This window comes from Micropterus dolomieu, linkage group LG11 (genome assembly GCF_021292245.1).
Source record: "Micropterus dolomieu isolate WLL.071019.BEF.003 ecotype Adirondacks linkage group LG11, ASM2129224v1, whole genome shotgun sequence".
Lineage (NCBI taxonomy): Eukaryota > Metazoa > Chordata > Actinopteri > Centrarchiformes > Centrarchidae > Micropterus > Micropterus dolomieu.
Window position 1 is genome coordinate 3,541,482 of NC_060160.1, and position 23,992 is coordinate 3,565,473.

The 23,992-nt window shown below is 40.0% G+C and overlaps 1 protein-coding gene across 1 annotated transcript in view; it reads right to left on the minus strand.

The window, feature by feature from the left end:
* ehd4 (EH-domain containing 4) overlaps positions 1 to 23,992 on the minus strand; it is a 41,820-nt gene that overhangs the window by 2,896 nt on the left and 14,932 nt on the right. Inside the window, exons 3-7 of the mRNA XM_046062039.1 lie at positions 20,180 to 20,277; positions 8,211 to 8,377; positions 7,972 to 8,105; positions 6,826 to 6,937; positions 1,703 to 1,867 (exon numbers count right to left, since the gene is read on the minus strand). Of these exons, the coding sequence (XP_045917995.1) occupies positions 1,703 to 1,867; positions 6,826 to 6,937; positions 7,972 to 8,105; positions 8,211 to 8,377; positions 20,180 to 20,277 (676 nt within the window). The remainder of the gene's footprint in view (positions 1 to 1,702; positions 1,868 to 6,825; positions 6,938 to 7,971; positions 8,106 to 8,210; positions 8,378 to 20,179; positions 20,278 to 23,992) is intronic.

Here is a 23,992-nt window from a genome sequence, read left to right on the forward strand (position 1 = left end):
GGCCTCTTAAAACTAATGAACTAAATCAGTTTTATTATTCTAGTGTTCTGATATGTCACTTGTTTTGTTGGATTTCTTCTTGTGTTTTTGTTTGTCTTTGTAACGTGAGAAGGTTGCTTATTGCAGTTCCTATTGGCTGCTGACAGGGGGCGATAAAAACCAAAGACAAATCAGACAAGGAAAAGACTAAAAAATTGTCCTACAGGTTGTTCACTTCACAGCGAACAAAGCTGATTGGCTGAAACATTAACCTGTCACATGATGAGACTGAGCAGAGCTGAGAATTAAACCTCCTGCTTTCTGCAGCTGGACACAGTCCTCCACCGACCTCTGACCTCTGAACAAGAACACAGAGCCTGCAGGAGGATCCAGATACTACACAACACGTGTCCCTGTGAGAGTACACATCTCACCAGGGAACTGAAAAATCTGAAACATCCTCTTTCACCAATGATCCAATAAATACAAGTGTAGATGGGAAGCGAACACACACACACACACACACACACACACACACACACCTGCAGTGCAGCATCTCTGCAGGCCTAACAGACCAGCTGCAAATGTGTGTTCCACCAGTGCGCAGATCCTTTTACAAACATCTCTGACATCAGTGAACCTCGCGGTTAAAAAATGTGTTTACTGTCATCTTAAGATCAGTTTGTTCTCACAATGTGTTCCTCTTCACCCGGACAAAAGTGACATTAAACCGTTTCAAAATCAAAGACCTCCATTCTTGCCTCTGTGAGATCCAGTGGTGGAAGAAGTACTCCAATCTTTTACTTAAGTAACAGTAGTAATTAGTAGTCCCTAATTAGTCCTAAGTGGTCCTAACAACTACTAACTCTGGAAGTCAGCCAGAGCTGGGGTGCATATACTAATGCACTACCAATATAAATCCCGGTAAACAAGGAGACAGGGGTTGCAAATTAGTCATGGCTAGAAACCCATATGCATGGCATCTACTTTGTATACTTTATTAAGCAATGTCTCATGCATTTGTCCCTGTCAAATAAACAAGAAAAAAGTAATTATAAGTTTGTCTGATGGTTTATATTATGCCTGGTTATAGGGGGTGCTACAGCCCCCTCAGCACTCTGCTTCCCGTGGCCATGAGTTCACCTCATCATCAATATGAAGCATTCATAAAACAAGCAATTTACATCATGTTTGTGCAGAAAGAGTTAAGTGAATCTGACTTTAAAAGCTCCTATAAGAAGAAGATACTTTTATTGTAACATACACACGGTGAAACATTCTCTGCATTTAACCCATCCCTCAAGGGAGCAGTGGGCAGCTGCTGTGCAGCACCCGGAGACCAACTACAGATGTTTATCACCTGGAGGAAACCCACGCAGAACATGCAAACTCCACACAGAAAGACCGGGACGTCCGGGGTTTGAACCCACGACCTTCTTGCTGTGAGGCCACAGTGCTATCCATAGTAGTGCTAGCATAGTATTTTTAAGTTGTGGTATTACTAAATGCATAATTAGTATGGCTCAATGTGTGAGTCTCTACATAGTGTTTTTTTTTTTAGGAAAATCCCTCTCATTCTGCCTTTAACTAAGATCTTTGTACTTTTTCAACCACTGGATAATGATTTATCTGCATGATGTTTTTGTCCCTAAGAATTAAACAAAAAACTAAAACGTGATTCTTATTTTGCAGGTCTGACGTCACTTTCTGTTTGTTTGTTTACCTGCATCTTGGTGACGTTGGGGAAGTCTCCGGGGCTGATGTGATGCTCTCTCTGCAAGATGGTGTAGATCTCCGGCAGCCTCATGATCAGCTCCTCCTTCTTCTTCTCCCGTCCGAACAGAGACGGCATCTCCCTCTTCAGGTAGCTGATGATGTAAGCGTGCACCTGCAGGAGCAGCAGGAGACGTTAGGTGATGCCTTTAAACTTGTAAAAAGGACATTAACACATTGTGAAAATATTGTCTTAAATCAGCTGGTGGTTAAAGGAACAGTCCCACATTTAGAGAAAGTTGCTGAAACAACGACAGAAAAGTCAAAACAATTTTGATAATCGTCTAATTGTTTAACTCATTTCCTTGTTTTCATCAAAACCTTAAAACGCAACAGTTCCTCGAAGTGGAAGGCTACACACACACTCTGAGCCCCCTGCAGTCAGACCTCGGCTGAGCTTCGTTCAACAACAACACTGTTTATTTAACAGTTTCCTCAATCACAGACAGGAAGGCCGCTGAAGACTAAGGTTATCAGAGAGAGAGAGACAGAGGACAGGTGAGCACACGTTAAATCACTTTCTTCCCCATGAGTTTGGCTTCAAAAAGTTCAAATTTAAAGTAAATATTTTGACTTTAAATATCCTATTATTTACTTAGTCAAAATACGACTTTGAATCTCATAAATTTGGCTTAAATTGTCATAATTCTGAACTAATATCTTTTACCTTCATAATAAATTAATATTATTCTTAAAAACAACAAACATTTTATTCTGGCAGAAAGAGGTTTCCACACACAGAGGAAAGATCCTCCTCATCATAAACACATATCTCAATGATAGTTTAGTTTAGTTATTGCTAAAGGAAATGTTCTTCTGTGGAAATGTGCTAAAAATGGGTATAAACGGACCACAACAACAGAGACCAAACAATAAACAAATAACAGATGTCCGCTCTTGTTTTAAAATAAATGTAACTGGAAGACTGGATGCATGAAGGAGTTGTAAAAGTGAAACGGAAAAACAGGAGACGGACCGGCGCCGTGTCAGGTGGTAAACTACACTGCCGCAGATGGATGAGGATGAGGAAGAGGACGGGGGAAGGAATGTAGGAGGGTAGGGAGCCGTCAATCCTTCATAGTGGACCAAAGCATTGTGGGAGGTGGAAGGAAGGAAGAGAGGGAGGGGGTTTAAAAAGGACGGAGTGAGGTCATTACATTTTTGAGCAAACAGCCATCAATCGTTAATAGAGGGAGGAAGAACAAAACTACTAGTTGAGCAGATCGTCAGACGTGTCGACAGGCGAACATGAATCCTAAAAACAAGATGTCTTGTCATTGGTTTCCAAAAGTCATTTAGCAGAGCTCAAACTTACAGCAACAATTTATTACAGCTTACTCCTCAATGCGGTGCTAACCCCGCCACAATGAGAAATTTTGGCCATCGTGAGAGAAATGTGGTTAATTCCAGATCCTACATTTCCCTGCGAGATTCGTCCAACGAAGGACAATTCAGAGTTCGGGAGACCAAAATTTACAACCAAACTGTCAGAATACGACGTGAAATGATGGAGAATTTAACAACATTTCATAACTGTATATAAAGTTTAGGTAGAAAACACACAAACCAAAACAAAACTGTGGGACTGTGCAAAGAAGGAAATCAAGCTAAATCAATGCAATAAAAATAGGGGTGCAGAAAGATGAAGGGAACTGATGATGTCAGTCTGTCAGCAAGACTGAGTTAGACAAAATTTAAGTTCTTTGGATCCTGACTAATTTAAAATAAATTGTCTTTTAGTTCTGTTTTGGGTTCATGTTCACTCTCACTTAGGGCTGAGCGATATGGCCAAAAATGTTACCACGTTAAAAGTTTTTATCATTCGATATTGATAATTATCAGGATAAATGTCAAATCATTATTTCTTTGTGGTTTTAGACTTTTCTTTATGGTCAGAACATCACAAACACTTGCCAATCAGTGGATTTTTTCAACAAATAAAGTAAAGTAAAATTAAGTAAAATCTTTTTTCAGTCCGTTTTCCTCGACAAAATTAATATCTTAATAAAAATTAAGTACTAATTCTTGTGATGCAAACAAATTAAATCAAACATATTTATTGTTATGTCCACGATGGTTTCCTCCTTTTGGAGACAATAAAAACAACCTTGACCTTGATGCTGCTATTGAACCTGACTTTATTGATATTCACTCACTTTGTAATGGGACCTGATATAAAAAACACAGCAAACTGTTTAAGCATCTTTTTACTTTCTGATGTTTTAGAAGAAATCACCTGCTGACTCATTTGTACCAAATGATTTTGCATAAATAAATATACGATCAACTCCGTCACAGTTTTCCATCAGCAGATGGATTTTACAGCAGTTAATCTTCTGAATTCATGTTAAAAATCACACAACACACATCTTCTCTCACACATTCACTAACACTTGGAAGTAGAATTAAACCCAAAACCTGCACCAGAGCCCAACACTGAGGTGCAGGAACTCATCCACACAAAGCAAGTAGAGAACACAGGACACAAGAGCAGAACCAACTACGACTGGTACGTGTTATGTTATGTACTCCCTAACGTGCTGCTATAAAACTCATCCAGTTTTACCACTCAGACATCATAAATTGTGAGGAGCTGATTTGTGAAACCTCGGATGCTCCACGTCTCTGCGACCTTTAGGCTCCTGACTGACTGCTCTTTACTACAACATAAAATAAACAATTTTCCCAAAATGTTTAGACTTTATTCTTAAAATAACAAACAGCTGATCACTCTATCCCAACAGAGGCACCAATACTCATATTAATAGACGTATTAATTTTAAGATATCCAAAGCTCTGCATGCATCATTAATCACAGGAGGAACCACAGTTACACCGGCAGGGTGAAAACACAGTTTCAGTTCCTGAAAAGTCCTCTTTGAGAGATGAGAGATCAACTGACAGAAACTGTTAAGAAATGAAAGTGCAATAATGATAATCAGCAGCTGGAAAAGATGGGTAATGTCACGTGTGTATGTGCGTGTGAGCCTAAACATTTACGATTAAAAAAATGCATACAAACTTCTTTGTTTTCCCATTTTCAGGAATTTTCTAGAAATGATTTCAGTATCTATAAACAAAAACATGATAGTTTTGTAGTCCAACAGAAACAAGGCCGGCTCCTCTTGAAGCATTTTATTTCACAAAGGTCTCACCAACGTCCGGGATTCTCTTGCACGATCACTCTCTTTTTCTCTTCTTCGCTTCGGCCATTTGCTAAATTAATGTCTATAGAGGGTGTTGAGCCCAGTTATGTTGCACATTCAACAAGCTCTGGCCAGCATCATGCCAGCAGCAGCAGCATCATGTTGCTTGAAACTTGGGTGGCAAGCTAGCCAACAAAGCTAGACAGCAACTGATGCAAGAGCACTTACAGTAATGTTACTGTTGTCCTGATCTAATGAATTTGCCAACATCAACTTGAGATTTATAGCTAGTGGATAAACCTCTGTCTGTGAAACTTGTGGCTGGTTTCGCTCGAGTCTACAACTTTGCAAACAGCAAAACATCAAGCGCAACAAAACAAGATACAGCGAGCCAGCTAATAAGGTTTTACTGACTAGTCCAACAGCAAGAAGGCCAGCTTGGTGTCTGTCCTGCACATTGGGGCGGCTTTTTGCTTCTACTAATAGCTCACCTGCAGAAAAGTTGTGTTGGTGCCTTAAAGCAATAAATGTCCTGCCTGGGATTCCAATGTTATATATCACCAATACTTGGCGCCCCGGCCCGGAGTGGCAATGACAGAGACGCTATTATCTCTATTACAAGTCAAGTGTGCCATCAAAATGATCTTGAGGCTTTTATTTTAAGATACAATTACTACATAATGTTGCTTTGAGATGGAGATTTTTGCTGCGCATGTGCCGTAGATGCTTACGATAGTGAGAAACCTAATAAAAAAGTCGGATGAGTACAGTAAAGAAAGTGATGCACAGCTGATTAATTAACTATTTCCTCCCACATGCATTGTTCAATCTGTTCCAGTCTACGCCGACAACAACAACAACAACAACACAGCAGGAACTCGAAGACTTCAAAGTCTCAAACTATTTCTCCGGAGCGGTAAATTAAATTAGTAAACTAAAGGATGCTGAGAAGGTGCAGTAAAGTAAAGGCGGAGCAGGAAAAAGAAGAACAGGTGAAGTGAGAGAAGGAAGTAAAGTACATGAACTTGTTAAAGAACATAAAGAAGATGCAGTGTAGGGAGAGGGATTTAAGGAATGAAGGAAGTGAGGGAGGTAAATAATGTAAAGCAAATGAAGAATGTGAAAGAAGGAAAGGAAGTGAGGGAGGTGAAATAAGTGGAGAGAAGGAACAGATGGAGTTTAAGGAAGTTAACAGAAGTAAAGGAGGTAAAGGAAGTGGAAAAGGGCAAGTGTGTAACATAACTGAAGGAAGTAAGGAGGTGAGGTAACAGATGAAAACAATCATCACTCCTGATGTCTGTATGAACAGAAACGTGAAAGAAAGAGCTTTTTCCTGAAGGAAGTCGCTTTCTGCAGGAAAGAAACAGAAAGATTTACCTCCTGAACTTCTAAACTCAACACTGACACAGACTGATGGAGGAACAGAACGTTTCTTCTGATTTACTACATGACGCTTCCTTCCCTCCTCAGAAAGTCTAAACAGGAACAGAAAACTGCAGAAAAACACTCCCTAAACCAAAATCAATGTTTAAACAAAGCTCCAGGATCAGTTTGGATGCAGCGACGATTCGTCTCTGAGTCAAAGTCAGGGTTCATTTTCTGCTGCATCTTTAAATTTAGTCTCACTTCTGCTTTTTTAATTCTGATAAGTCATAACCTTCTTTTGATTCCTGCCTTTTTCCTCTTCAATATAAGTCACTCAGTAGTTAATGTAGTAGTAGTAACCCTGACAACAAACAACACCAGTCAGATCAGCTGGATTAGGCTAGGCTAACAGTTTCCCTTTACTTCCAGTCTTTGTGATAAGCTAGGCTAAACACTTCAGGGTCTGGGATACACAACCAAGCATTCCAGGATATTCCCAAACATTCCAGGACCAAAGAAAACTCCAGCAGGTTTAAACCAGAAGGCCTCTGTGTTAACTCACTTTGGCCAGCCTCGCTCTCTTGATGAGGTCGTTCAGTTTACGGAGCGCTGCGTTTCTCGGAAGACTCTGGATGTCCTTGAAGAGGTCCTGAGACTCCGCCTCAAATAAACGCCTGAGGAGGAAGAGGACGGATGGATGAATGAATGAATCAAACACAGGCTATAGGAAGAACAAACCTACAACATGAAAGAATTAATTAATAAAGAACTAATAAACTAATGAAAGACTGAATGAAATATATCTGACCTGTTCTCCGTGTTCTGCAGGGGTTTGAATTAACAAGTGAATGAATGAATGAATAATATCTGACCTGTTCTCCGTGTTCTGCAGGGGTTTTAATTAATAAGTGAATGAATGAATGAATAATATCTGACCTGTTCTTAGTGTTCTGCAGGGGTTTTAATTAATAAGTGAATGAATGAATGAATGAATAATATCTGACCTGTTCTTAGTGTTCTGCAGGGGTTTGAATTAATAAGTGAATGAATGAATGAATAATATCTGACCTGTTCTCCGTGTTCTGCAGGGGTTTGAATTAACAAGTGAATGAATGAATGAATAATATCTGACCTGTTCTTAGTGTTCTGCAGGGGTTTGAATTAATAAGTGAATGAATGAATGAATAATATCTGACCTGTTCTCCGTGTTCTGCAGGGGTTTGAATTAATAAGTGAATGAATGAATGAATAATATCTGACCTGTTCTTAGTGTTCTGCAGGGGTTTGAATTAATAAGTGAATGAATGAATGAATGAATGAATAATATCTGACCTGTTCTAAGTGTTCTGCAGGGGTTTGAATTAATAAGTGAATGAATGAATGAATAATATCTGACCTGTTCTTAGTGTTCTGCAGGGGTTTGAATTAATAAGTGAATGAATGAATGAATAATATCTGACCTGTTCTCCGTGTTCTGCAGGGGTTTGAATTAATAAGTGAATGAATGAATAATATCTGACCTGTTCTCCGTGTTCTGCAGGGGTTTGAATTAATAAGTGAATGAATGAATGAATAATATCTGACCTGTTCTCCGTGTTCTGCAGGGGTTTGAATTAATAAGTGAATGAATGAATAATATCTGACCTGTTCTCCGTGTTCTGCAGGGGTTTGAATTAATAAGTGAATGAATGAATGAATAATATCTGACCTGTTCTCCGTGTTCTGCAGGGGTTTGGCCCAGAAGGAACCAAGATAAACTCTCACCACCTCCGGTGTGTTGATCACCTTCCCCAGTGACCACATGAGGGCGCCGTACACTCGCATCAGCTGCTGCGTGTCCACCTGACAGCGCAGGTAAAAAGGAGGAGGAGGAAGTTAGACAGGTGAGAACAGGTTTAATACTCACGACAGGAATTATTTTATCTTTCTAACGGACTCTCGCCCCACCTGGTCGGCCTTGTTGAGGACGACTCGGATCTTGTCGTCTTGTCCTTTTAAGGCTTTGATGGCCTCGGAGAACTCGTCCGAGATGTCCAGTTTGTGAGCGTCAAACAGCAGAATGATCCGGTCCACCCGTTCCCCGAACCAACGCAGGACCTCTGCGAAGTCATAACCTGCAGACACACAGACCATCATCATATTTACTAATTAATACATTAATCATCTAGTCAATTCTGTGTCAACGCTTGGGATGATCCAGGCAACTAAATCTGAGCAGTGTGAAGGCAAAACATCTCTCCAAGGAACCATTAGTTGTTGATTTACAACAATGATTTACTTCCAGCTAGCCAACATTTAGCTGATTGTGACCTTTAGAAACTCCAGAGATAAGAAGATCAATCAATTAGTCAATAGACAGAAGTTATTGGCTAATTTATCACTAATTTGATAATTTATTAATCATTGCATCCATTTTTCAAGCATGATTCGTGAACAAAAGCCAAATATTCTCTGGTACAAGCTTCAAAAAAAAAAGAGTGGATTTGCTGATTTTCTCTGTTTTATATTATATTTGTGAGTTTCAGATTTGTGGTCGGACAAAACAAGACAGTCAACAAGACGTGACTGTGGCCTCTGGGAAGGTGTCATTTTTGACATTTCATAGACTAAACATTTTTGGAACAAAACTGTTAGGCTGCAGGATTCACACGCCCTCCAAAGCCAGCTCCTGCACCGAGCTAACACAGTACTGGACCAGTCTGTCCACTGAACACACGGAGACCAAGATGATAATAACAACAGCAGTGACTGTAATGTAGCAGTAACTGAATGGTGGGAGCTGCGAAGGTGGCACGTGAACACTCAGAGGGAAATGCAAATGTGCAACTGTGTAGAATCAACAAAAAGGACAACAGAGAGCACTGAGTGATCAACAGCTACTCTACTGTGACTTTAAATGTGTGTGAAGTGAGCTGTGGCAGTCTGGGTGTGGTTCCTCTAAAACTGGGTGACACTGGACTATCTTATTACGCACTGCCGTTAGTAGGACCAGGTTGTGGGAGAAAATGTGGTGGAATAAAACAGTCCCTCTGTAACAAAGTTCAATGTGGCATGAATAAATATGTTTAGCACTCGTAGAAACGTAGGTAGTCAGTAAAGATTGTGTAGTTCAGTGGCTCCAAACTTATTTCCATCCATCCATTAAGTGTGTTTACATGCGCTCTAGGAGCCTGGCTTTGAGTCTAATCCTGGTTTTGGGGATATGACGCTTACATGGAACACGTGGTCATTTACCTGCCCGTATACACAATAACACAGCAGCAGTTTTCTGATAGTCTGTGTGCAGGTGTGTCTTGATTTCTCATCATCTCAGCCACGTTCGCCACAAACAAAGAATGATCAGAGCCCTGGATAAGGTGTTTACATGCTACGGGATCCTGGTTTCTATTGAAGTACTGCAGGTGGCATATAGCAGTGTTTCCCAGCGGGGGATATTTGTAGTCAGTTATTTCTTATTTCACCATTTTAACTTCATTCTCTACCTTGTTCCAGTGTTTTAGTGTTTACTCACTATTCGGATCTGCTCACCTTGCTTTTCCCTTCAGATCTCTCTTCCTCACACTCACACAAACACTCTGCAGACACACAGGTCTGTCCTTCCTCTTTCTGTTTCTCTCTCACGGTTTGTGTGTCTACTCTGTTGACATTCTCCATCAGCAGAATGTTCTGTAAAGTCGCCGAAAAGACACAGAACTCGTCTTTTAGATTTGGATTTCCACGTTTCCGTTTTCACAGCAGCAGGTGCAGAGATTGTGTAGGCTTGTTGTAGCCTATCGAAACAATCCAAACAAATGTGGTACCGAATGACATCTGGACGGATGTGTTGTTCACTGTTGCTTTACCTGGTCTGAGCTTGTATACTTTGGCGGCCGTTAACATACCTGAGCGGCCCGTCAAAGTAAAGTCTATACACTGCATATAGGTTTCTGAAGCCATGATAAGATGTGTCATGTGTGGACATCACAGTGCTGTCACACACTCACACACAATTAATGCCAATAATGTTTAAAGATTCTCTGGATGACGTGACACTGAAAATAAAACATTTGCTGTGTTTGCTTTTTCACCAGTTGATTGTAATTCTGTTTGTGGCAGCAGCTGTCAGGACCACATCTGTCCATCTTCCTCCTCCTGTCACTCACTGAGCAGCTTCCATTTAGCCTCAAGTTTATTTTATGGCACAGCAAAGCGTTTTGCTTATATGTCAGACAAAAAAATGGGTGTTAAAACAGCCGCAGTTTTCTCAGTCAGTAAGTACGGTGACAAACATGGCTGCTAATTCAGCACATGAACACAGAACATAAAGTGTTGTACAGTGGTTCTGCATAAATTAATATAAAGTTATGACCTCGTGGCATATACCTACGGATGCTGGATGTCATTCTTCTTCACTCAATCAGATAAATGTGGCATCAGTAATGAAACACTGGACACTGAACTCCCTCCACACTCTCCCTGAAAAAGACCTAAATAAATAATTGGACTATATGAAATCACTCAAGTGCTGATGTGTAATCATGAAAGATAAGCTATAAAACTGTTTTATTGCCTATTTTATGCTACTAGTCTGAGACCTTGAAAGGAGCTGATGTTGCTGTTTCTGCCGGGTGTGTGACTGCACCTACCAGCACCTCTAAAGCTCATGTTATATCTCGTTTGTGTAATAAAACCAAAGTGTAAAAAAATGACACATGGTGGTTTTACAAGTGGCCAGACAATTTTTTGGCCAGACGCAGTCACTTCCTAGAGTCTTGTCATGACCATGAGGTTGCCAGGAAGTTAATGTGCCCGGCCAAGAAACAGGTTTAGAGATACTGTATCTGTCTATATCTACGGTATCGGTTTATATCTGCCTCTGAGATTTCTGCCTCCACCCCAAGACAATCGAGGTGAATCGGATTTAAATTGTGGCGCTTACAGCATCAAAGTAAGACATTTAGATAAAGCTGTAACCAGAATAATGTTTCTGGAAAGAGATGTTGGATCCAGGTGGATTACTTGCCTCAGTACTTCAGCTGTAGTTTATTTTGACGCAGTTTTGTATTTGTATTTAAAAGGTCACCTTTCAAATGTACAGTTTACACAACACACACACACTTGTCTAAGTGTACATGCACCACTATCCCATCCAGTCTACCTGAACACACACAGAAACACCTTCAGTAAACACTTCACCATGCAGGCCTTTCAGTCCAGTCTGCCAGCTGTAATCAGGACTTCTTAAATCCACACCTGACTTTCAATCCTTCAATAAAAACCTAAACAAGTCTCAAGTCCCGCTGGTGTTCCATAGAGACAGGCAATCACTGAATCTTCCCATCAGTATCTTTGATGCTGCAGTTTGTTGTACGGTATGTTTTGTGTGTGTGTGGTCCCAAATGTGACATAGGTAAACATGAGTATGTGTGCGTTTACGCTGGAGTCAATGGCACACTGAGCCTTTGTTGAGTGCATCATGTGAGCAAGTTTCTGACAAAAGGATAGATAGATGGTTCGCCCTGTGTTGGCTTGATTTAAACAGTGTTAGCTTGACAAAGTGCTTTAGCCTGATTTAAACAGGCAAAATTAAATTTGTCAGAAAAGATGCTCAGTGGTTACGACCACTGGAAACTTAGAGACACTCCCTATGTATGTAATTACAGACACTGATTACAGAGTATTCCCCTGTGAGGACTGGTCATAAACATGACACACGTCCTGTCACAGTGGAGAAACACTGATAGTGTTCTCTAAGTTAGGGCAGAGGAGGGTTAGGTTTCTTGAAGAGTTTAAATGGGACATCTGTAAAATGGTGACTTGGGAGAAGGTGGCCGTAAAGTAGACACGGCCAGTGTCTTGAACACCTATTGCATCACAGCAATACTTTCTTTTCCCTCAAAAAAGTGTGAAATTTCATTGTTGTAAGTGATGCAGTTCCTGATGCTTGCTCTCAAGCTAACAATATTAGCATGCTAACAAGATCATCATAGCTTTAATTTGCTTTCAGTCAACCCAAGTCAATTTCTATTTATATAGCCCAAAATCAACCATGACAATCAGTACATTCCACGAGTTTACCAAATTTAAGATGTCTTTACTTTGCCTTCAAAAGCAAATAATTAATTTCAATGGTATTAACCGAAGTCAGCTTGAAAAGGTTGCGGTCACTAATATCGATGACCAGGCTTTTACTCCAGTTTGTCCTTCTGCGGAGATTCAGCTACGTTGGGAGTTTTTCCAGCCTGGAATTGTCGCTTCATGAAAATATGATATGTGATGGTGTCAGCAGACAGTGAGAGCAGGAAGAGTCCCTACAGCTTCAGGTAACACCTGCAGGTTCAGGTGTTTGGCTCAGGTTGGTCCCCGGAGACATGATGCTGTCTGAGTGGGTGGGTGTTTTCCTGCACCTATGAGACTCATTACAGCTAAACGCAGACAGAAAACACACCTAAGAGATGGATTCAGAGAACGCCCTCCAGCAGGGTTTCAAGTGAGGAATTCCTCTGATATTATATTACAGGATGACTGATTACTACACCTTCCACATCCTGTTCAAAGGCAAACTCCTTCAGTCTAACAATACTACTTCCTGTTTAGTTCTGCAACTTGCAAACGTGAGGATAAATGAATGGGGACTGGTGAGGTGTAGCAGTCTTAATTCAATTTTATACAAAGCTGTAACTGGCGGCTCAAGTGGCCGCAAACAATTACGATAATGCAGCAAATTCACATAATTCCTAACATGCTCAAAAAACACCAGAATACTCCTGAAGAAGCTACACTACTCAAACAAAACATAGCAGTATTGGCTAACAACCCTAATGCTGTTGCCAGTTTCAGCCTTCTGGAGCACCAAAAATGCTGTTCATGCTGGATTATTAGGGATGATTGAACAAAATTGAACACAGGTTCACTGCACTGTAAGCATGGAACCTTTTCATGCACAGTATATTTGGGCTTTTACTAAATTCCTAAATGTTGCAACCAAGTTTAAAGGGAAGAAACTGTAATCAATCTGGAAAGTTATTTTTCTGTCAGCTAACATGTAGTGAACACAAACATTAAGGAATAGATTAAAGGCTGGTACAACTCTCTGGTTCTACAAAATGGGGTTAGGGTTACTGCAGGTACCAAGTACCTCATGTTTCCCCCTGTTTCTAAAATATATATATATATAAATTCACCCACCTACACCTATGAACAGCCCACTCATTAACATGCTGTATCTTGTGTGTTGAATCTGAACACAAACTGAAATGTTGAATTATTTTTTTATTTAAAAAAAGTCAAACAATGCCCATTGTGACAAAAGCCCTTCTATTCTTCCTATGGGGCAGTGATGTAATGTTGGTCACTGAGTTCATTTATTGGTGATGAAGCAGACCAGCGAAACCAGGACTACACTCTACTGGACTGGAGTGGGTGGGACCAGGGGGGACAGAGCCAGGAGAAGAAGGGAGGGATTACTGGCTGAAAGCCCAGGGGCACGAGCTGAAACTCAGATTTAAGAATTTAAGTAAGGCTCAGATCCAACAATGACTCACTGAAGTACAGATTAAAACCCCAGAAGAAGAAGAGGAGAGAAGGGAAATGACAAGAAGTCAAGTGAATATATGAGAAATTAAGAGAAGTAAAGAGGATTGAGGATCGCTCCGCCTGTCTGATTGCCCACGACTGCCTTCCTACCAGCTCGCCTCTCTAGACGCGTCAATCGATTCCTATTTGGAAAGGCCTATAATATGTCTTTTATTTCTGCTGAGGCAGAATTCAATAACAGACTAGAGGTGATGAACCCCACAACACACACGGACAACAAAACAATTGTTCCTGAGGCCTTTAACTGTCGTCGCTAACTGAAAGGACTTTAGCTCTGCTCTGTGACATTGCAGTCAAAATCCACCCTCTGATGATGATCGCCTAGCAGCAGCAGTCTGACCACAGCCAACCGGGCAAACAGCAGCTCCACCCTGCAGACAATCCTGCTGCCAAACATGCAACTGTAATGTTCCATTAAACACACATTAAACATCACTTTTTAAAACACTTCAATACAGCTCACTGACTGCAAACACATGTGACATGAAGGAACTACTTGTATCCTCCACTGAGTGTTTGTAGTTTGACAAAATTGTTGTTTTTCTAATTCCCCTAGGCCATTCAAGGTTATTCTACACAGACAGTAAGGGTCCGCATTTAACTACAAAATACACCATTGGATCAATTATTTCTCTCTGATTACGATGTCCAAATCCACATCCGCAATATTTTCCGAGGCAGTACTGTATCGATACACGGACGTCAAGTATCAGTCTTTTATTATATAAATTTTACGTGAGAATTTTAGTTTTTGGTACTATAATAATAAAATCAATTGCTTTTTCAGTCAACTAAAAAAATAGGTTTTTTTTGTGAACACAATCTGAAGTTTGAAAAAAGGTAATAAATTCCAATACATCGCGATATGTTTAAAATCGCAATAATATCGTATCGTGATTCCCACCCCTAGGGATGAGTACCACTAACAGAGTAATTGATTACTAATTGGAAATGTACCTGGTACCCTTTAACCCCTTTTTGATGGTGCCCCATAGCCAAGAAAATACCTTATTGGCCTAAATATAAGACAAAATAAAGCAGATATCATTTAGATATATTTAACATTCCAACACAATCTGTGAAAAACATAACAATCAATATCATGTGTAGTATATGACACACATACAGCACTTCCATATAACACCCACACCAATAAATATTCATACATGTGGCCTAACAAATTCTACATTTTGCATTAGCACAACATCTCTAATATGACATACACCCATGGACTCATTTATCTCCTGTTATATGACAGACATGACATTGTGCATCATTGTGTGTTCAGATGACAAAGTAACAGGCTACAAGTAATTTGCACTGGCCTCAACTTTCTCCAGCGCTCCATTGACACAGTGAAGCATGTTTTTGTTTCACCATATCTGGTCCCCTTTTCTCTCCTGTTCTGTTCTGTCTAAAAAAAAAAGAAAGACAAACATATTCTTGCTGTTCCAATGCTATTTAAGCCTTTTTTCTGCAATACTATCAAAAAAATGCAGCTTGGCAGAAGGTGGCAGCTACTACGGGAGTACCTAGGGTGACCAGACGTCCTGAAAAATTCGGGACAATCCTGTCCAGTTTGTCCCGAAAATCTGACTCAACACGAGTTTTGATTATAGCCTAATTAATCATTAAATGCTGGTTGTTGTGTAGTTCTCTTGCTCCAGCAGGGGTTGCAGGTTATCTGTAGCCTACATTGTGTCAACATTGTTTTTAAAGCCACAAAGTAACACTTTATTTTCTTGTGGTTAGTGGAAGTTATTGTCGCGAAGACAGTACACGGAAAGTGTAGGTTCAGGCAGCCACGGCGGAGAGATCTGACATGCGCGTTGCACAGACAGATGTGACAGACACAGCACTAGATGATGATTTAACCACTGTTACATATCCACAGTTGTTGTATTTGTCCTAATGACAGACAGTGTTGTCTGTCTGTGTTGTGTTTTGATTTTCAAGTGTGTTAATGTCTAGCCTAATGATCATTAACACTGAATGTACCGGGAACTCATAAATGTGATGTACTCAAGGTTCACACGGCTAACATACATGTAGTTTTACACGACGCACACGTTGTGTAGTTCCTCAGTAAAATCACTTGTGCAGTTTGACAAAACAAACAGGTGGTAAAAAAGATGTATTATGAATCATCTGCAGGACATATTAACAATTTGACCAAACAAGAATGTTCACTTCATCCAAATGTTAATGAATGTGATGAAAAACAGAGCAGTGGCTGTGATCTCACTGAACCCTCATCTATTGCGCCTGTATGGTGGAGTTTAACCTGTCAGTGATGCTGCTGGCGTCAGCCTGCCTCTATGTGTGTATGTGTGTGTGTGTTAAGTCACAGTTGGCCTGTTATACGTCTTCAGGAGGAATTCAGCCTCAGCTGAGCAGCTCTAAATGCTTCCAGATGGAAGGAACGCCCTGCCGCCGCTTCCTGTGGCCCTTCGTCCCTCCCTCTAATCCTCCCTCCATCCATCCCTCCACCCATCCAGCTGAGGCTTTTTACTGATGCTGTCATCCAGACTGACTCAGTACAAGAGCAACAGTGACAGAATACAGAAGGACAAAGTATATAGTTTCTATACGATAACCACACCTTCAACAGGACAACCTGCAGATGCTACTAAGGGCTGGAAAAAGCACTGCCACCTCTGCATGTTTTTCCATGTTCAAAAACGTTCTTGCGTCTGTTGGTCCATGCCTGGTCTCCATCATAAATAGCTCCCTAAATTCTGGTTTTGTTAAAGCTCATTTTAAACATGCAATTTTGCAGCCTCCTCTGAAAAAGACTGACCCTGACCCATCCCTCCTCAAAAACTATAGGCCTATTTCTATTTCTTTTAATCTCAAAGATAAAAAAAAAAAAAAAAAAAAGAGTTGTTGACACAGAACTTTAGATAAATTCCAGTCTGGTTTTCTGTCAGAAGCATTTCACTGAAACAGCTCTTCTCAGACATAATGACGTTTTCTGATGCAGGTGAATTTTCTGTTCTGGTGCTGCTGGAGCTCAGTGCATCTTTTGATGCTGTAGACCACAGCATCCTTATTCAAAGGCTTAGGTGGTGCGTGGGTATCTCTGGAAGCGCCCTGGACTGGTTCCCTTTCTGTGTTGTTGGGTCATTACATATGAATCTGCTGTTCTTTCTTGTTGTGTGCCTCAGGGTTCTCTCTTGGGCCCAATTTATTCTCTGTGTATGCTCCACTTAGGTAAAGTTTTTAGTAAATTTAAAAGGTATCTCTTATCACTGTTACACTGATGATATCCAGCTGTATGTCTCCTTTAAGCCACAAATAAGCCTTCTTGCTGCTTCTGAGCTCTTGAGCTTCCATGGTTGATCAACATATTAGGTCCATGTGTTCAGCAATACAGTCAAACCTCATAAATCTAAGTGTTATATTTTAAGTACTTGAGCAACATATCAAATCATTGACCCCTACATGTTTCTTTCATTTAAGAAAAATTGCCAAACATGAAGATATTTTAATCAAAACCTGAACTAAAGATGATCATTCATGCATTCAAATCAACCTGGTAAAACTTCTGCAACTCCCTCTTCACCTGCCTCAGCAAGTCAAATCTGGACCATCTACAAATGGTCCAGAACGTATAGCCCTGCATGGTCAGGGATGTTGCATGTGGCACACACAACCCTTTTTATAAATGCAGCTGGCTTAAATCAATAGATGCACTATATGTTGAATGAAATGATTAAATTCCAAAATTTCATTTTTGCAACTGATGGAACATTTAGGGCCTGACTTAAGATTGATTAAATTATAGATGCCTATAGAATAAGTCTTCCAAATGTTATAGATATACCACATTTTAAAAAATGATTAAAACACACTGCATTTTTCATTAAGCTCGTCTCAGTACATCCTGCCTCCCCACAGGATGTCTGTATTTGAAAATGCAGCTGTCATCAAGCTCACAGATCTCTTTCTCTGTTGACTTTCAGTTGCCAAATTTGTAACAAATTCTTTTCTGCAGCAGATGGATCTTCCTCTCTGCTTCCTCCTCGGGGGTCTTCAGTTTGGATTCTGACCACAACTTCAAGACCAGTAAAAAACAACAACACAACAGCATTTCAGAACATCGAACACAGTGCAAACTGAGGACTAACAGTCACCTCTGACACTCTTCACAGTAGGAGTTCCTCTATTGAAACCTTATGAATGGGACCTCAGGAGGAACCCCTTCACGATGGCTTTATGAGGACTAACAGGACTTTTTCCCAGAGAAAATACATTGGACTGTGCTGTCTGAGATATTTGACTGTTTGGCTCCACACCCAACATCTCACTGCTGCCCTATAAAACCTTCAGGAAAGAGTTCAAACCGTAGGAATCACCGAAAACAGGACTTTCTGTCAGACAATGCTGATCCCACGAAGCAGCAGAGTGATGGCTTTCCTACATACAGTAGATGATTAAAAAAAGCAGCAGTCACCAAGAGTAAGTGTTGAAGAACAATTTAAGAACTATAAGAGGTAGTTCCTCTAAATGCCAATATATCCAAGCTAAAAAAAAACACTATGATGCAGGTCAGAAGGAAATTTTTCTCACTAAAATTAATGTCAACGGGACAAAGACTAATTTCCATCCTTATGGAAAATAAAGTTGCATTCTACACTTTTCCAAGTAACAGTGTGTCCTAACTTCTGTAACTAATTTTAAGTTCGTGTTATGTTTGGTATAATTTCTCACATGTAACTTCAAAACAGTTCCATATACTGTGTGCAATTTTTGTTTTGTGTCTTTTCAAGAAATGTGTGGACATACACATAATTTATGAGTTGTCACTGAAAAACATAATTTTTATTACATTTTTGAATTGCACTTCCTCCAACCAACTCCATAATTCAAAAAAAAGTACTGTACACTGATCCACTGTACATAAGTCATGCTCTCCATCAGAAGCCAAAAAGAATTTGTGCACCCCCATCACACATAAACGGATTAAATTCTTATCTGTCATTAATAATATTTGGGGAGCAACAAATAAAAAAATAAATAAAAATAAAACAACTGATTCAGGTCAACAAAATTTTTATTTCCCTACATAAATCATATTCATTCAAATTAGTTTCACTCCTAGTTTTCAATTGGTCTTCCACGCCCACCCTGCATTGAGTCTGTGCCCCCCCAGGGGGCCCTGACCCACAGATCTATACTACAATTGTAAAGTCAAAAATCAGCATCAGTGCTCGCTGCAATCACACACTTCAACTTATTCAACATGCCTTTCTACGAGGTCTAAAAGGTCTGCTTGAGGTTTAACACGTCGTAGTTATTGTTTGACAAAGTATCAAGAAATCCTACACATGACACTACAATCGGACAAAACTGCTAAACTTGTCAGAGGCAATATTAAAACATTGTCACATGTGATCTGTGTATTCAGCAGCTGTAACTGAGCTGTGTTTTCCTGAGAAATAAAAATAAAATAACTGAGATGGTTCTGTTTTTAACACGGACACCTCTTCAGTGCAAAGCGCAGACACTGGACCAAACAAAATCTTTAAAATGTGTCACTACAGAGGGGAATTTTCAACAAATGCTGGAAAAGTCCTTTTCCACTGTGCATAAAACATATTCATTTAAAATACATAATAATTATTAGTAATTTAGCTTATAACTGCTCTGTATATCAGAGGTCGCACGCCTCTGCAGCAACAATCGGTTAAGTGTCCTGGTCAGGGACACATTGGTGGATGTCACCAAAGGCATGCATCTTATCCACTGCTCCATCCCCACCCCCATTTTATAAAGACTAATAATGATTAAGAAAACTACTAGCACTATTACATACAGGAATGATATTGATGCTCCACAATTATTACAGATCTGTGTGGCAGTTGTCAATCAGGTTCTCTGGTTTCAGATCTATATTTATAAACTCTGTAGTTAAAGATCAGCAGTGATGAATCAGAGGAAACAGACTGAGAGACAGAACAGGAAGTGAGAGAAAAGAGGGATGAAGTATTTCACAAGAATGTTTCAAGGAGACTTGTGAGAACCCTACATCCGGTCAAGTTCGCCCTGATGGTGGTGCCACAGAAAAAGGTCAGCAGGTAACCAAACATCTTTAGTACATACTACAATACAAATGTGTCAGTATACTTTGACCTCTGAGCTTTGCAGCCTGTAAGTTTTCCTATCTGCAGTTAAACTGTAACTCTAACTGATGACTGAATGCGGAGGTTTGTGGATCCCAGCAGGCTGAATTCATACAATATGAGGAAGTGAAAGAATCTCAAGGACTATCATGCAACAGCACAAAGGATGTTTCTGATAGCTCAGTCAGCGCACACACACAGACACAAAGTTCATACCTCTGCTGATTCGTTGTTTCTCTCCAGACAGGATACCAGGAGTGTCGATGATGCTGATGCTCTGAAGAACCTGATTGGGCATCTGAGAGCAGATAAACCTGAAAAAAAAAACACACAGACACACAATCCGACACACACAGAGGAGAGAGTGAGACGGGTATCCATCGTTTGATTTCAGACAGACAGTTAATTCTCTTATTTTAGGCCCATATTTCACTTTACAATTCAAATTGATATTAACTCTTTAACTGAGTTTATCTAAGCATTATAAATACATAAACAAAAAAACAAATACTTAAAAATCAATTAATAACAATTAAAAAGTTCGTACCCCTCTGGTTTGATTTATGTTCCTCTACAAAACAAAAAGACCAACCCAGATATACCAACACAAATTCAACTTCTTTTATTCTTACATGGACGCAACATTTAGACCACAAAAGGCCTCACCAGAGGGGGACCTATTATTCATTCATTTATTTATTTATTTTCTGCTGATAATACCCAGTTACTCTGTATTAATGCATGTACCGATAATGATAATAATTAGCTTCCTCGATTATACATTTACATTATTATTTACTAAGATATCCTTGAATCACTGAAATATAAGCGTTTTTGTTTCTTTAAAAAAAGGCTTTGTGAGTTTTTTGCTAATTTACCTGCATTTTAATTACATTTAGTTACGAACTCAATTTCACTCTATACCCTGCTACATTTTATCTGTCTGAATATTGAATCACTCAACATCGGTTATTACATCATGTTCCAGCTTTGTTTCATTTCTCCGTCACAGATCAGCCCCTCTGAAGTAATTTATTATCCAGGTCTCTCTGCTCGCTCTATTGTTTCAGTCAGGAAGGATGAGGGTTGTAAAAAAAGGCGAAGCTCACTCTGTCGGAGGAGGAGAGACGGTGTTGTGTAATAAATCAGAGTGTGTATGATTATCAGGAGGATTTACAAATGAGAAGTCAAAGGATTCATCATCTCACTATGTAAAACAGCTAAAATAAGCCGCCTTTTACCAGTTACACATGAAGGATTTTTACACTGCAGTATTTCTGGGATTATGTTCAAGTTTACTGTCACATGTACAAGTACAGTGAAACGCTTGTGCCCCGGCTCTCCCATCATTAAATGACTAATTCAACATTTTCAGAAATATGCTTAAACGCTTTCTCGTGTCTGTGTGTACATTTCCAGCTTTTAACTCCCCCAAATTTGTGTTTTTATATTTCTGTTTGTGTTCAGATAAAACAAACCAGACACAAGGTGCATTTTTTAAAAGTAGACAGAGCCAGGCTAGCTGTTTCCCCTTGCTTACAGTCTTTATGCTAAGCTAGGCTAACCACGTCCTGACTAAAGTTCTGTACTGAACACGCGGACACGAGGTTGATATTCATCTGAACATCCTACTCTCTGAAAGACACAGAATAGGAGGATTTCCCAAAATGTCAAAATATTTATTTAAAGAATTAAATCTGGATCTGCATCCAAAAAAATATATAGAGAGAGAGACCGTTAAAAACAGGGTGTGTCTGAGACCTCTGTCACCTCGTAATAAATATAGAGTTAAATTTAGCTGACAGACAGCAGCTAGAGGCGGGAAAAAAACAATAAGCCACGCCGACACGAGGTGACGCACACACACTTCCCCCTGAAAACAATAACTTATTGTGGTTTCTCTATCACACCGCGGCGAGATGAGATTCCTGGTTAAAGGAATGCCTCAGGTTTACATCAACGCACACACACAGTTCGAGGACTGCACTTCCTCGCTGCCGCTCTCAGACGTATTTCTGGACAGAGGAAGTACATTTGGACGAGTATGTTTTTAGCTAAATTTAAACCCACGATACAAACTGTGAGGTCTGAGGAATCTGACAGCCAACACCGTGTGTGTGTGTGTGTGTTTTACATGTCATAGGTCAAGGGTCGTTTCCCAGGTTGTGAATGTTTTGAGGAAAGCAATGACAGGAGTGTGAAGAGCTGCCAGGATTTGAGTGTGTGTGTGTGTGTGTAGAGATCAGTCCAGAAAGGGAGTGCGACTGAAAAAGCGGCTGCAAACAATTTTCATTATGGATTAATCTGCCCATAATTTTCTGGATCAGCGATTAATAATTTGGCCTTTAAACTTCAGAATAAATTTGAAAATCAACTAATAAAGGATTGTGTATTAATAAAGGTTAGGAAAAGACTTTATTTACCCACAGGAGGAAATTCAAAGCTACCCAGCCGTATATAAAGTCATTAAAATGAGCTCCAGCTTTACGAGCAGCAACATTAAAGTGATGAACACATTAATACATAAATAATTAAAATCCAATAATATCATATATTATTCTGAAATGAGCCATCTGCATAGTGCGTACTTTTTACCTTTAGTACTATAAGTATATTTTGATGCTAATACTCTTTCACTTGTAACAGACCCGCTGAGATAAGTGATCTCTTTTTCAAGCAGCTTAAAAAAAGGTTACAGACAACAATAATTGCCACAAGAAACCATATTAGATATGAATTTACGTGCTGAAATAACTAAAATACCTACACACAGTGGGCGGCTGTGGCTCAGGAGGTAGAGCGGGTTGGCCGTTAATCGGAAGGTCGGCGGTTCAATCCCTGGCTCCCCCTGGTTGCGTGTCAAAGTGTCCTTGGGCAAGATACTGAACCCCGATTTGCCCCTGGCGGCTATTCCGCCAGTGTGTGAGTGAGTGTGAATGTTAGTTTCCGTTTGAGCACTTAGGCTCAGTGTATGAATGTGTGTGACTGGTGAATGCAGATGTAGTGTAAAAGCGCTTTGAGTAGTCGAAAAGACTAGAAAGGCGCTATACAAGTACGGAGCATTTACATTTACAGTGGCAAGAACCAACCTATTCATTCACCAGCTTACTTATAAGAGCTTAAAAATCTGGCAGAGACACCAATTCTCTTAGTTGCAAGTGCGGGGAGCAGAGCACATAAAAGCCGCCTGAAAAGATAACTATTGTCTGATCTCTGTGCAATCAAAGTGCAAATGAATGATGGGAGTTTACCCAGAATATACCAATGTGTCTAGGAAAGGTCATAGATGGCCAACCAGCCCTAAAGTAAAGTGTACAATAATAAGTGAGGGCTTTACAGCACGTGACAAATCTCAGAATACTGCAATATGCAGAATCTAACATGTTCAACCAATGTTCAGATGCAGGTAAAAATGTAGCAGAGACGAGCATTTTTCTGCTTTCAAAGGAGAAACAGGACTTGTTTCTGAAATAAAAACTTAAATCTCAGCTTTGTAAGATGACCTGAGTTATAAAAGAAAGACAGTCAACCAGCCAAATACTTGGGATATTTATTAGAGTCCGACCGATAAATCAGCGTGCCAATATAATCGACCAATATCAGCAATTGCAGATAAATTGGTATCTGTGTTTATAACAGCCGATAAGTGACAAATAAAAAAGAAATGGAGAAATGGATCCTTATGTAACTACAGTTTAGGAACAGGACCACGCCTCTCTCTCTTTTACTAATTTAACCTCCTGCGCCTCATTCAATTCCTCCACAATCCAATCACCTGCACAAACAAATATAAGTCCGTCTGACCCCTTTCTCTAGTTTGTCTCAGTTGTCACATCCCTCCCCCCCCAAACCCACGGGCAGCACGGTGGCCCAGTGGACAACACTCCTCATAGCAAGAAGATCCCGGGTTCAAACTTCGTGTGGAGTTTGCATGTTCTCCCCGTGCTCGTGTGGGTTTCCTCCCACCGTCAAAGACACGCATGCTAGAATTAATAATTCCATGAAGTAACTGTTCTTTTTTTTTTTTTT